We start from the raw sequence: 13,037 nt of genomic DNA on the forward strand, positions 1-13,037 counted from the left end.
TGACTCAGAGTTGCCAAGAGCTAGGCCTTCACCACAGGGCTGCCAGCCTGCGGACAACTCCTGCAGGTACCGGGCTGGCTGGAGCCCGGGCCAAACTCACCTCACAGACAGAACTGCACAGTGCAAGGCTCTCTCTCGGAGGCCCCGGGCTAAAGGTCCTGCAGCCTGAGGTGTGGAAGCAGCACGGGCAGAGAGCAGATGTCAGCCACGCACACACTGTCAGCGCATTCAGAGAAGCAACAGACACACGAGATACTCTCGGGACGCCAGCGCTCCTGCCTCCTCCCGAGAGAGGCCAAGTCCTGGAAAAGATTTGGCTCTGAAACCGACAGGCATGGCACCGGGCTGGATTTACCGAGGACACCTAATTAAGCTCGGGAGAATACAGCCATCAAGGTACTTAATTGGCAGCATGTGACTGTGAGAGCTAATTAAGTTGTGGTTTCCCCCCCCACCGCACTTTAATTAATGTTTGTCATTCGGCCCTGTCTGGCGGGGACAGGGTTGGGAAGGAGAGACCCCTGGGCCGGGCCTAGGCGGAGGCTCTGGCTCTCAGCACTAGGCCAAGTGGATGGGCAGGTGGGGCTGGGCTGCTTCTCTGCCCAAGCCTGGAAGTCACGGTGAAGTCATTTAATGAAAAGTTATTAAGGCTCTGCTAGGCATCAGCCAGGGGGCAGACGATCCAGCCAGATTGTTCTTTTTATTGTTCGTGGACGTAGGTTCTCTTCTGCCCCAGGGCCTTTGCCCTTGCTGTTTGCTCTGCCTAGAAAATCTTTCTCCCCAGATACCTGCATGGCTCATACCCCAGTCTTTGTTCAAGTCACCTTCCCACAGATACTTTTTCTGGCTCGGAAACTCCAATGCTTCCCTTCCCCGTCCAAAAGAAAGAAAAAAGTCCCATCTAAATACCGTATTTATTGATATACTGTGCTTACTCCCTTTTGGAAATCTACCACCACCCCGCATAGAAAGTAAACTCCGTAAGGACGAAAGTGCCTTGGCCGCTGCTGCATTCCTAGTGCCTCGCCTGCAGTGAGCCCTCGATGAACGTGTTGGATAAGAACACGACCGGGAATGAGACAGCGCACACGACGGGAACAGCGTGCCATGCGGTGCTTGACACACACCTCCCCTCCTGCCCTCCCTCGCCCCCCACCGCAGCCAGGGCTGCTCTCCTCAGTCTCCGCCGGAGCACCTTGTCGGAGTTCACATCCGGATGCCCCAACGCCTGTGTGCGGGAAGAGGCCCCACTGCGGCAGTGCTGTGCCTGACTCACTTGGGCTGGGCCTGGTCGGGGGGAGGTGGTGACCTGGAGCTGTGACCCGGAGGGAAGATGCAGCTCCCTCCTCACTTCCTCCCTTCTCTCTCTGCTTCCTGCTTATGATGAGAACAGCTTTCCTTCGCCCAGGCCCTTCACAGTGCCAACTCGACTGAGCCACAAGTGAAACTTCTAAGACGAGAGCCAAACTAAACCTCCCCCTTTGGACTGCAGGTGTCAGGCGATGAGGAAATGGCGGAGGTGCAGCTCATCACAAACGCTTACATGAGAAAATTTGCGCAACAGAGCAGGTCTTTGTCGCCCCACCCACAGGTTCTTGCCATATGATGTTCTGTTCAAGCAGTGGAACTGTTCCACTGCACAGTGTTCCTACCCGATGTTTCCAGAATGTTCTGTTAACTCCACCTCCTGCTTCTGTGAGTATGCTCGGCTGCGCTTGGGTCCACATCTATCCTGCAGATCTCTATATAAGGTTGTTTCCATTTCTGTTCGGGGCTCAGAATTTGGAGTATGAACTCCTCCGAGCTCCAGAATTATAAAGTTTGGTTCCCTCCATCTCTCCAAATGCCGCCCTCGGTTTTTCATCTCCAGAGACCTTTGGGTAGCTGTCACATTGGGCTGTAATGCTGCACGGTTGAACTGCACTGGAATAACTTGCCAGTCAGTCTTCCACTCACCCTCAGTTGGAAACAGGAGCAGAGGAGGAGCATATGAGAGGCTCCTGTCACAAGACAGAGTGGTTGCAATCAACAACGGGCAGGACTAGTTGTGCCCCAACTGGTGAGGCTCAGATGTGGTTTGTCCCCAGAAGGCTCTTGTGCTGGAAGTGTGGTCCCAGCACTGAAGTGGTGCTGAGACGCAGCCCACTAGGAAGTGATCAGGATGCGAGGGCACCACCCCTGTGGACAGCCTAACACCACTTCCACAAAGAGGACTAGGTCTCCCAGGAGTGCTCAGTTCCCAGGAGAGGAGCCACTGATGTAAAGCGAGGCTGTCGCACACACCTGGCCCCTTCTGGCACAGCCAGCTCCTTTTCTGATTCTCCTCTGTCACGTGACTAATTCTAGGGTCCCAGAATGCTGTCATCACACTGTTAGGGCCCCTCAGTCAGCCGAATAACGCACCAAGTAGATGTCTGTTTCCTAAGTTTGCCAGCCTCAGGTATTTTTGTCACAGCATCACAAAACAGACTAAGATGCCTGCTACATTCCAAGCATTCTGCTCTGTGCTGTGGGATTCAAACAAGAATGTGTGCTCTGCCTGCCTTAAGAAGCTTAAATCCAGGGCCCAGCAGACTGTGAGACCAAAGTAAAAGGGGCCTAAGAGCCAGTGCTCTAACCCCCTCCCATTGTAGCCGTAGCCCCGACCTTCGTTCAAACCTGGCTTAGGAATTAAAGGCAATCTTGTACTGTTTGAAGTCCAGATCATGATTAACGTGTAACTTAGTGGTTCTAGACTATGAGATAAAAACTGTACTGTACATACAGACCCCAAATTAATTGCCGAACTGTTTGCTCATCTTGAATGTCTTGGTGGCCTTTGAAACACCCTATAGGTATCTGTTAATCATCGATGTGTGACTGCCGAGTACGTGACTGCTGACCACTAGCTCAAATCAGCAGACCATTAACCTCTGTCCCCTGCCTACAAGCTTAGAATGTTAACCTCCCTTTTTATCCCCCGATAAAAAGGACCTCAGCCCCTGAGCTGCCTCCTCTGTGAGCCAGCTACTTGGCTCCGGGAGTGTTGTCTGGCCGGACTAATAAAGGTCTGTTTACCACCTAGCCTGGTGTGTTCCTTCCTGGGTGACTCGTTCCTCCGTCGCACTCCTGGAGCCTCGCTGAGCTATAGGACTCAGCATCATGAAGGCCCTTTCTTCGGCTGTTCACAGTCCACAGAGTGAAAGTGAGACTTTGGGTCTTAACCGGACCTCTCTGGAAAGGGCCAACGCATACTCACCTTTGGCTTTGCGGGTAACATGCTCTCTGCTGTTGCAGTGAATAAATAACCACGGAAAGTGTGCAGGCAAATGGCTGTGGCTGCATTCCACTGAAACTATTTGTCCATACTGAAGTCTGAATTTCACACAGTTTTCTTGTAGTACGAAATATTCTTCTACTTTTTTTCTCCACCATTTAAAGATGTGAAAAGTATTCTTAACTCACATCCTATACAAACACTGGCAACAAGCCAATTTTGACCCCATGGACTACACTTTTCTATTTCCTGGTCCAGGGAGGGAAAAATAATAATAAAATTCAGTGACCCATAACTAAGTTTGAAAATACAGTGCTACAGATGCAATCTCATAAATGTGCACAGAGATGGTGGTAGCTGGAGAGAGACTGGAGACGTGCCGGGAAACTCTAGGGAAGAAGTGGACGTGGGCTAAGATCTGAGAGCCAGGTAGGATCAGGCAGGCTGGGGGCAGGGGGATCTCCCAGTGTTACAGGAAATAAATACCGAGATGGAATATGAAATATTATACCTCCCCACCTGTTAACCGTATGTTCTCTAGGAATCAAAGAATGAATCCTAGGAACAGCGGAGGTTAAGAGTAGGAAGACATTTATTGATAGAATAACTCCTGAGGGGCAGGAGGAGTCCCAACTGGGTAGCTGGGGGCCCCACTTTACAGAGGAGTTTTACAGGGTGAAACCCACGTGGGTACAACGTGGGCCACAGCCATGAACATCCAGTAAGGCTACAAATGTGTCCAATTGGGAGACAAGTCGCATAGCAAGTGCGGAAGGAAAGAACAAGATTCTCCTAGGAAGTGGTGGGTCCAGAGGTTCTCAGTGACCTACAGGGTGGCCAGTGTCTATCTAGACTTCATTAGGCTCAGGGTTTATTCTTTGAGGACGTAAGCAGGTCTGGTCATCTTGTCTTTATCTTGAGGCCTGGCCCTTTGCCATGTGTCTCCGGTGCAGCTGTGGTGTGTTTCACCTCTGTCCTGACCCTCTCGAGGACCTGGCCCTATCTGGCTGCCTGTACTCCTATCTAACTCATCTGTCTATAGTAACAGCGGGGGCAATAACAGCAATAATAGTGGCAGTATCAACCCAGCCAGAACATACTGAGTACACATTGTGTGATCAAAATATACAGCGAATATTTCAATTTTTAAAAATTTACTACAATAAAAGACACATTATCATTAATCCTCCTCAAAATACGTCTCAGTTTGAAACTTTGAACACACATTGTTCATGACACTTTTTTTTTTAAGTTTTTTGAGACACAATCTTGCTATTTAGTTCAGGCTGGCCTTGAACTCACTATGTAGCACAGGCTCGTGTCATATGTGGCAATCCTCCTGCCTCTGCCTCCTAAGAGCTGGAATTACAGGTGTGGGATACCACACCCAGCTTCTTGCCATTTTCTGAAGAAGTTCTGGAAGTCTGCCTTCATGAGCGTTTTCACGATGTGTGATCAGAAACGCAAACGCTGCTGCCCGGTTCCATCTAACACACAGGCGGCCCCAAAAATGGTGATGTGTCCTCGTCCACCTTATTCAAGCACCAAGCAGTTTGTGGCTCTTTCCCAAAGTCAAAATGACCTTGAAAGGTAAACAATTTGAGTCAATTGAGGACCTGGAAGCAGCCAGGACAGGAACTAAAGACCTCAGGAAGCAAATGCCTCAAAGTGGCAGGAACAAAGTGTGTTCAAGGTGAAGGAGAGGATTTAAGGAGGGTTAGTAGCCATGTGGTTTCTATTGGGGTAATTGTTTTAGTTTACTGTATGTCTGCTGTATTTTCCATCACACTTTACACCTTACATCTGACTCTTAGCATCTTAGGAGCGCTGTTGGTTTAATCCTCGCAGCAACCCTACCCAGGAAGTCAATTTCCCTTCCCTGTCTAAAAAGCCCAGGGCTCAGAGGGTTAACAACTTACCTAAACACAGAGCAGTGTGGAATCAGAGCCTCAGCCCAGGAGCCCAGCCTGCTCCTCCTCCACCAGGGCCTTTGATCTCCATCTTGCCCACTTTCTGTGATCAGAAGCTACAGTCCCTGGTGTGCCTGTATTCATGTAAATAACCATTTCCTAAATACATTCAATGAAAAATCAATTACATAGCAAAGTGGCTGAGGTTTGGATAAACAACCTAATTGTTCCCTCTGGGGCTGCTGGCTGAGGATCCCAGTTGAGAGAAGAAAGAGTTCTATCAAGAGCTCTGGCCCAGGCTGATATGTGCTGTTCCCCTTGACTGTTATGGGCCTGACCCCTGCTGCCAAGCCTCACACAGAATCTCCTGTGCCCCCCCCTCCCATAAGGGATGGTGCTAAAGGTGGACTCCAAGCCAGGGAGACTGGTGCACTCTAGAACCCTTTCTGGAAGACCAACGCCCAGCTGCCTGGCTCTGATGAAGGGACAATGGCCCCCAGGAAGGCCACCTTGCCTACCCCCTGTTCTGATGGAAGTGGGGACAATACAGGGATGATATGGGAGATGAAACAGGACCTCCAAACAATACTGTTACAGCCAAGTGTGACAGCTATCTGAAGGTCTCTGGAGATGAAGAAACGGAGGGCAGCACTTAGAGAGGGATGGAGGGAACCAAGTTTATCACACCGGTGGGTTCAGAGGAGTTCATACACCACAGTCTGAGCCCCAGACGGGAATGGAAGCATGTTGTACAGAGATCTGCAGAGTAGGGCCCACCTCCTGGGTGAGCATGCTCAATGAGGCAGATGGGCAGAGTTAACAGGACTTCCTTGAAACCTTAGGCAGAAACATCGCCCGACACCCTCCCTCCCACTTGCTTTTCTTTATAAAGTTGGTTTAACTCAGGGCAGCGTGTGCTGAGGTCCAGGCCTTCATTTACCGCCTCTGTGAAAACTGGCTGTGACCAGTGACTTGTAAGAAGTCGTCACAGAGCAGGGCCTCCCGGGCTCTCCTGCTCCAGACAGGCCAGTGTTGGCCCCTCCTCAGCCACCCAGAGCCATGCAGCACAGAGAGTGAGCTGCCCACACTGGTCAGAGAGATGGGAGGAGCCCTGCCGGCCACAGCAGAGGCCACGGCTCCTGGGCCGCCTACCTGAACATCTCCTGCACGTGAGAAAAACATACAGTCCTTATTTTTTAAGCAGCACGCTGGAGGGTGCTTGACAAGGGGGCCCCATTCAAATAAATTCGGGAAATACTGAAGCACAGTTTTCCCACCTCACCTGCTAAGGTGCCCATGGCACACTTGCCCATATTACAATTTCCGAGCAAAGCAATCTGTTCCCTTTGTTTCTCCAGCGCATCAGGGCCTGGGTCCCCCACCCCCGCTTCTGCACCACAAACCCAGGTCTCCCAGCGCAGATACATGCAGCATCTTTCAATATTTCATGAAACTCATATTGTTCAGTGCTTTTACTTGGCATCTTTGACACAAGTGTATAAACTTCCTCTTATTGGAACTCCAGAATACCAAACACCACAGCAGTTTAGTCCAAAATATCAATCAAATGTTTAATATCAGATGTGACAGCACGACCACGTTAATGTTTCCTTTTCCACTTAGTTGCTGGAGCCTTGGAGATGTAAGTTCGGGAACGACCCAAATCCAAAGCAATCCAGGTGCGTCCTCTCCCTCCCGACCCGGTTCTCCCCTTTGCCAGGCTCAGGACCTCGGCGGCAATAGCAGCTGACTGCGCATGCTCTTGCGGCCCCTCGCTGGGCTTCGGCACTGGGAGCAAAACCAAGATCTCCCCGAGCTGGCCTGGGATGGGGCTGTGCACCTTCTCCGGCGGGGCTGCCTCTCCCCGAACTCCCGCACGTGGCCGAACCCATCCCGGCGTGGCGGGCCTGGCCGGTTCCGGGATCCCAAGGAGGTTTCCTCACTTGAAGACCCATTAGCTGGCGAGTCCTTCAGCGCACAAAGCTCACTGAGAAGCAGGGCTGGGAGTCAGGTTCCGTGTAAATGCATAGCGCACCCTCTAGGATAACCACTCTGTGTTTTTCTTTTAAAGAAATAAACAAACATACCGAGAAGAGAGAAATGGAATCATAGATGCTGTATTTAAATCAAAGAAGGCGGAAAAAGAAAGGAACACAAGGAAGAAAGAAAAACGTCCCAGGATCCCAAGACTTCCCCGATGGGAAGTCCTCCGAGGCTGGGACTAGAGGAAGACGAGCCGGGAGGAGCGGGCCCCTCCTCCAGCTTTGCACCCTGGACCTCTCACCTGCCCCGGCGCAGGCCGCCTGACGCCTGCATGGGACACTGGGACACATGCGTCAATCCCAGCGGCTCCAGAGTCATCCACTCGCCCTGCTTACATTGGTTATGTGTGGCAGAGCCCCAAGGCAGTGCTCCGGAACGGGACATCTGGGAAGGAAAAGCTGTGGAGGAGGAGAGGCAACACGGGCTGGCCCGGCTGTGCTAACAGGGTGCAGGTCAGAAAGACGGTGGGCACTCACAGCGACCCTCCTGCCTCAGCCTCTGGAGGTCTGAGATTACAGGCAAACACCGATGCTGCAAGGGCTATTGTGGGGCCACCCACATACTCAAGTTGTACTGTGTAAAACCCAGAGATGAGATTTTTCTGTGATTTCTTTTGAATGCAGTGTGCATTATTCAATAGGTAATTAAAACCTATTTTATCAAATATATAATGAGATTCATACTGTAGTTACAATCAACCCTGAGACCATTTAATCTTATAAAATGTTTAAAATGTGTCCCTCTTACACGTCCTCTCCATTAATCAAGAACAAAATTAAATGTGGGAAGAGGGATTAAACGCCAGCTTCCGGACCAGTTCATTTCCAGCCATGTATCTCTTTCCCTTCCCTTAATAAGTTGAGGAGTTTATTCCGATGTCTAATCAAATTAAAGCACTTACTTCTGTGTTTTTATACAAGATTTTTACTTAATTATTCCCAAAGCCAATTCTAAAGTTCATGAGACACGCACAAGCATGTTTACTAGAATGAAACAGTTTTTGTCATGCTTTTGTGTAATAAATAACTTAGAGTTTTTGCTGCACATAACATTTACTTGTGACAAATTAGGTATGAGAAAAAGCAAACAGATGTATTCCTGTTTTCACAATTTACTATAAAAAATAGACTAATCCTATCATACCCTTGGTGATTTTGGTGTTGACTCCTTTCAGTAAATCTTTTATACAAGATTAGAAGTAATCCTTCTTACAGCAGTTTTTATACTGGTCCTCAAAGCATATTTTGTAATGTTGATTTGACTTTAAGTCAGAATTTTTCTTACAGAAAGTAAGTCTGCTTTGCTAAATAGATTATGCACTCAGCATTTTTTCATAAATTAAATTAGTAAATCTGAGTCTAGAGGTTTTAACAAAAATGATTTGTGAAAGCATATAATAAAATAAAGGCTTTTTTTTTTTCTTGGTACCAGAGATTGAACTTGGGACCTCACACTTTCAAGGCAGACACAGTGCCACTGAGCTAAATCCCCGGCCCAAGGCATTTTATTTTTTAAAACTTGCATAGGGGAAGAGTATATTGAAACTCACATTTTAATTTCCCTCCCTTTTCTTAATAGATTGAAACAAGCATGTTGCCTCTAAGTGAGAGACAGAGACCAAGAGAGACAGAAACAGAGAGAGAGAATTAAGAGTCACTGAAAAAATTTTGGGACAGTTTTTGGTACCCCAGAAATTAAGAAAGGGATTGGTTCTGATTATGGGTGACAAATCCCTCAGGAAGAATTTTCCATTTCAACAAAACTGAAGGAGGAAAATGATTTTCAAGGATGGGCTGCTGTGTCACTGTGTGCTGGGCGGCACCTGAGCTCAGAGCTCCAACAACTTACAAAGTTCCCCTGATAAAACCCGCTCCATCCCCATCAGCTCGCTCATGTAAGGTTTGCCAGAATGCACATCTATAAAGCAAAATAAATTTCACTACAGAATACCATTGTTGCTACACTCTTGTTCCAGCGCAAAGAAATATTTAGCATCACGCTAATCTCATTAAGATTTAGTCCCGATACATTTTTACTATTGTTTAATTTAGCATTGATAAAATTCATTGCATTTATTCTCCCGACGGTAGAGAAACTGGTTGGCATGGTTCTGAAACATCTGCAGACAGCCGTGGTGTCGCAGTGGTCAGACTCCACCAGGGACTTTGATAAGGGACAAAGGCTTCATTTCAGGGTTGGTATTTATAAGACCCTGAATTGTAACCTTTGGAGTGATTTCTGCTTGTGGAGAAAATCGTGAATGTTAACTTGGAGAATTCGGGGTGCAGCGTGGATCTGTGGTGCTCAGAGGGGCTGCCTGGTAGCCAGTGCTGTGCCCCGATTCCCGTGGGCTCTGCTCCTCTCCTCAGTCTCCCCGTCTTGCCCTCAGGAGCTCTGCTTTCTCCTGGAGAAACGCTGCAGACTGGAGTGTGCACCGCTTGTGTGAGTTTCCCGACCACAGTGGGCATCCGAGGAAACTCAGCAGCCGAAGCTTTACTCCCCCGGGAAGGAAGGGGCGGAGGCCTTTGCTTCGCGAGCACCTGTCTCGTATGGGATGTTTCATGCGCAGGAGGCTTTATATAAATATATATTCTAATGTATTCAGATTATGATGATGATACTGAGCGTTTAGTACACACCAGACACAGGGAGTGAGCAGAATCAGCTTTGTTACATTTCAACCAACCCTCGAGGAAGCTGAGCTCCCCAGAACTTTCCAGAGGCTGCTGGGCCCATCTGTATTGCCCAGGCCCCGGCTGGAGCAGCCTCACAACTGTGGGCACCGGGCCCGGTGGCTGAGGCCGCACAGGGCCCCGCCCTAGGTCCCAGCAGGGCCGGGAGACCTAACCGGCAGTGTGGGCCATCGCTGAGCAGAGGCCTGGAAGTGGACGCCTGATTCCCACCCCTCCGTCTCGGTTCTGAGCAGTTCCTGCAGCAGACAAGACTGCCGGGAGAAGAGCGAGGGCCCAGAGCACCGCGCCCTACACACAGGGCAGCTGCTTCTCTGCCTCACTGGGTGGGCTTCGCCAGACTGGGCACAGGCCCTGTCTGTGAGCTGTGCCCCAGGCCGCGGGCAGAGAGAGTCACCCAGGCCAGAGGGAAAGCGCGGGGAACTCCAGGCGCTGATTTGACCCTGGAGGGCCAGCCCAGAGCTCAGGAAGTCCCCCACCCGCTGCCACCCCACCCTGCAGCCCTGGGAAGGGAGAGGTAGGCAGACTCACAGGGTGTGCTGCTTTGTTTTGTTTTTGTTTTGGATCAGAGGAGGAGAAATAGTTTTTGTTTTCTTTTCTTCCCAGTTGGCTAAACATGACATCTGCCCCCCAGGCTTGGAGAACAATTTGACTAGCTGTGTGAGTGATTAGACAGGACAGCAGCCTGGGGTATTCTCTTATGGAACGGGAAAGCCCGGGCTGTCTTCACTTCTGAAATTCGTGGCAATCATCAGGAAAGAGCAGCTGTCAAACTCGCCTCCTGCTCCAGTGGGGCCACCAGGCCGCTGCAGTCGTTCCTTAATTGGTTTATTAATCTTCTAACGCAGTACTGCTTCTGTCTCATTGTACACTGCTGGTTAACCCGGGCTGGACTTTGTAAAAATGTTTAATTAAGCTCCAGAAGCCATGGGCCTTCCTCCACTCCGCTACCCTCTCCCACCTGGTCAGCTTCCAGCCAGAGCTGGAATTAACAAGTGGTTCGGCCTCTGATCCACCTGCTCCCACCCGGGGTGGAGAGGCGAGGGAGGACACCGGGAAGGGAGCCAGGCTCACTCAGCTGCGGGCTGCTGGGCACCCTGGCAGGAGGGCTGCCGTGTTGTAGAGAGACATTCAATAAGAGTTCTTCTGGGAAAGTAAAGGACACTGCTCAAAATGCTACACACAGAGCTTTCTTTTGAGCCACTCATACTCGTTTGGGAGGAGATCTGCCGGCCACCAGCGTGCCCTCCTTCTCTCACGTCCTCCGCACGCCAGAGGACGTGGTGGAGAAACAGGAAGCCAGGGGCGGTGGAGAGGGGATCCAGAGTGGGTCTGGGAGAAGCACCCAGCAGGGCCGACCGTGCAGTCTGAGCGCTGAGCGCACAGCCTCTCTCCGCTCCTCTTCGAGGCCCAGCGGGCAAGGCCAGTGCCAGGTGGGCGGGCGGAGGGCCAGGAAGGAGCTGAGGGGGCGGAAGGGCGGTGCGCGGCGGGTGAGTGTGCGGACGGATGGACCATGACCAAGGTCAGCACTCACCAATACCCAGGTCCTGTGGGGCCAGAAACCAAGCTGCAGTGCTCTCCCCACGGAAGTCTTCTGCCCGGCTGCCTTGTGTGAGGCGGCACAGCCTGCCACCAAAACAGTGCCCACAGAAGAGGCGAAAGAGTCTCGCCGCTTGTCTAAAGATCTGGTGCCGAGCCACTCCCGGCTTGGGTCGAGGAAGCTGTCTTTACTTATTCATCTATGTATTTCTACTGAATTTTGTCCATGGGGCACTCGGAATAAACAAAACTGCAAACATTAAGCCCACCATCCTGACTTTCCCGAACATCTGGATAGCTGGCATCACACTGACCCCGACTACTGTCTCTCGGCTGTGGAGTTACAGCCCAGAGCAGATGGAGGGCAGGGGTGCAGCACGAGGAGAAGGGCACGTGGAGCCAGGGGCTGAAAATGCCCGAATTCCACGTGTGCTGCCCATGGTCAGGCCATGTCCCGACTTTTAATTTAGCAAATATGGTCACACTGACGCAGGGGTAAAAGAAAGAGCACAGGAAGAAGGAGAAAGGTGAAGGATGGAGGGAGGGAGGGAGGCAGGAAGGCGGGCAGCAGAGGCAGGAGCTGGTGGCGCCCCTCTGAGCTCTTGAACACAGCACGCGGTGGCTCCTGTGCCCTGGGAGGCTTCCCACAGCCAGCCCTGGGGGCCTGGGCTGCCCTCACCCGCCCTGGACAGTCCAGTTCCCCAGTTTACCTCTTTTAGTGACGTTGTCACTCTTCCTCACGCTGGCAACGTGAGACGGAGAAGGAAGGGTAACGCTCTCCCATGTCCAGGGAGGGAAATCAAGGCTGGCCGGTGCAGCTGGCTGGCTCGTGACGCCCTCAGAGGTGGGGGGAAACCTCAGCTCCCGCTCACCTTGGCTCAGAGAAGCCAATGCCCACATGTGAGTCTAAGAGGCTGCACAGGAGACGCTTGGAGTTGGGAGAAGGAGGTCACCCCTTAAACACGACCCCCACACACACTCACACACACCCCCGCGCGTGTGCATGCCTAGCCTGCGGCCGCCCATCCAGGTGCCTTTAGGCCCATACAGAGGAGTGCTCTCCCTGCCCGGCTCCTGCTCAGCCTTGCTGGCTGGCTGGAGGTTTTTGTTTTTGTGCTGGCTGTACTGGCTGATTGACTAGAGAAACACAAATTAGCTCCCACTGCCGTGAAGCTGCATTTTCATTCTTAAAGAGAGGATGATGTGAGCTTTGCTCCTGCCTGCCCCTCCTGCCAGCCTGCGGTCTCGCAGCTCGGAGGCCCCTCTGGGAAGGGAGAGGGAACGACGGTGTCTGTGACCAAGTCCTGCCCACGCGGCTTCCCTGCCTGTCCTCCTCGCCCCGGGAGTTCACTGGGTCGCCAGGCCATCGCCTACCTCTCTGTGCCAGTGCCCGTGAGCCCAGCTGCCTAAGGCGGTGCAGATGCTGCGAATGAGCGGGGATGAATGAAGCGGGTGTGAACCTAAGAGCGCACTTCAGGAAGAACTGTGCTCAGGGTCCGGAGTACGCGCCCCGCCTGCCACACTGGGCTGTGTCCTCAGCATGGCCTCGGGACCAGCAGCCCGGCAGTCCCGGGAGCAGCCCCGGCGCCCTGTGTGCCG

The 13,037-nt window shown here is 51.6% G+C and overlaps 1 protein-coding gene and 1 long non-coding RNA gene across 2 annotated transcripts; one reads left to right on the forward strand and one right to left on the reverse strand.

Annotated features, from left to right (window-relative positions):
* Nucleotides 1-3,604: 3,604 nt before the first annotated feature.
* On the forward strand, nt 3,605-7,319 carry LOC104854577. The gene is made up of 3 exons (XR_778167.2): nt 3,605-3,685; nt 6,790-6,845; nt 7,238-7,319. It is a non-coding gene; the product is annotated as an uncharacterized LOC104854577 (long non-coding RNA).
* A 1,385-nt stretch (nt 7,320-8,704) lies between these two features.
* On the reverse strand, nt 8,705-12,980 carry LOC104854619. Its single transcript, XM_019205846.2, has 4 exons — nt 12,962-12,980; nt 12,813-12,926; nt 12,149-12,310; nt 8,705-11,525 (listed from the first exon to the last, which is right to left on the reverse strand). Exons 1-4 carry the CDS (start codon nt 12,978-12,980, stop codon nt 11,155-11,157), a joined length of 666 nt encoding a protein of 221 aa, XP_019061391.1. The 3' UTR covers nt 8,705-11,154.
* Between the last annotated feature and the right edge of the window lie 57 nt (nt 12,981-13,037).

Source organism: Fukomys damarensis, unplaced genomic scaffold (assembly GCF_012274545.1).
Source record: "Fukomys damarensis isolate Sample0158 unplaced genomic scaffold, DMR_v1.0_HiC HiC_scaffold_11, whole genome shotgun sequence".
Classification (NCBI taxonomy): Eukaryota; Metazoa; Chordata; class Mammalia; order Rodentia; family Bathyergidae; genus Fukomys; species Fukomys damarensis.

Bases quoted from the DNA above. Each gene is read 5' to 3' on its own strand.
- LOC104854619 (XM_019205846.2), bottom strand. The intron at 12,311-12,812 runs GTAGGCGATGGC...CTCTGAGCCAAG, and splicing joins ACGGGCACTGGCACAGAGAG to GTGAGCGGGAGCTGAGGTTT. The intron at 11,526-12,148 runs GTAAACTGGGGA...TTTTGGTGGCAG, and splicing joins TGACAACGTCACTAAAAGAG to GCTGTGCCGCCTCACACAAG.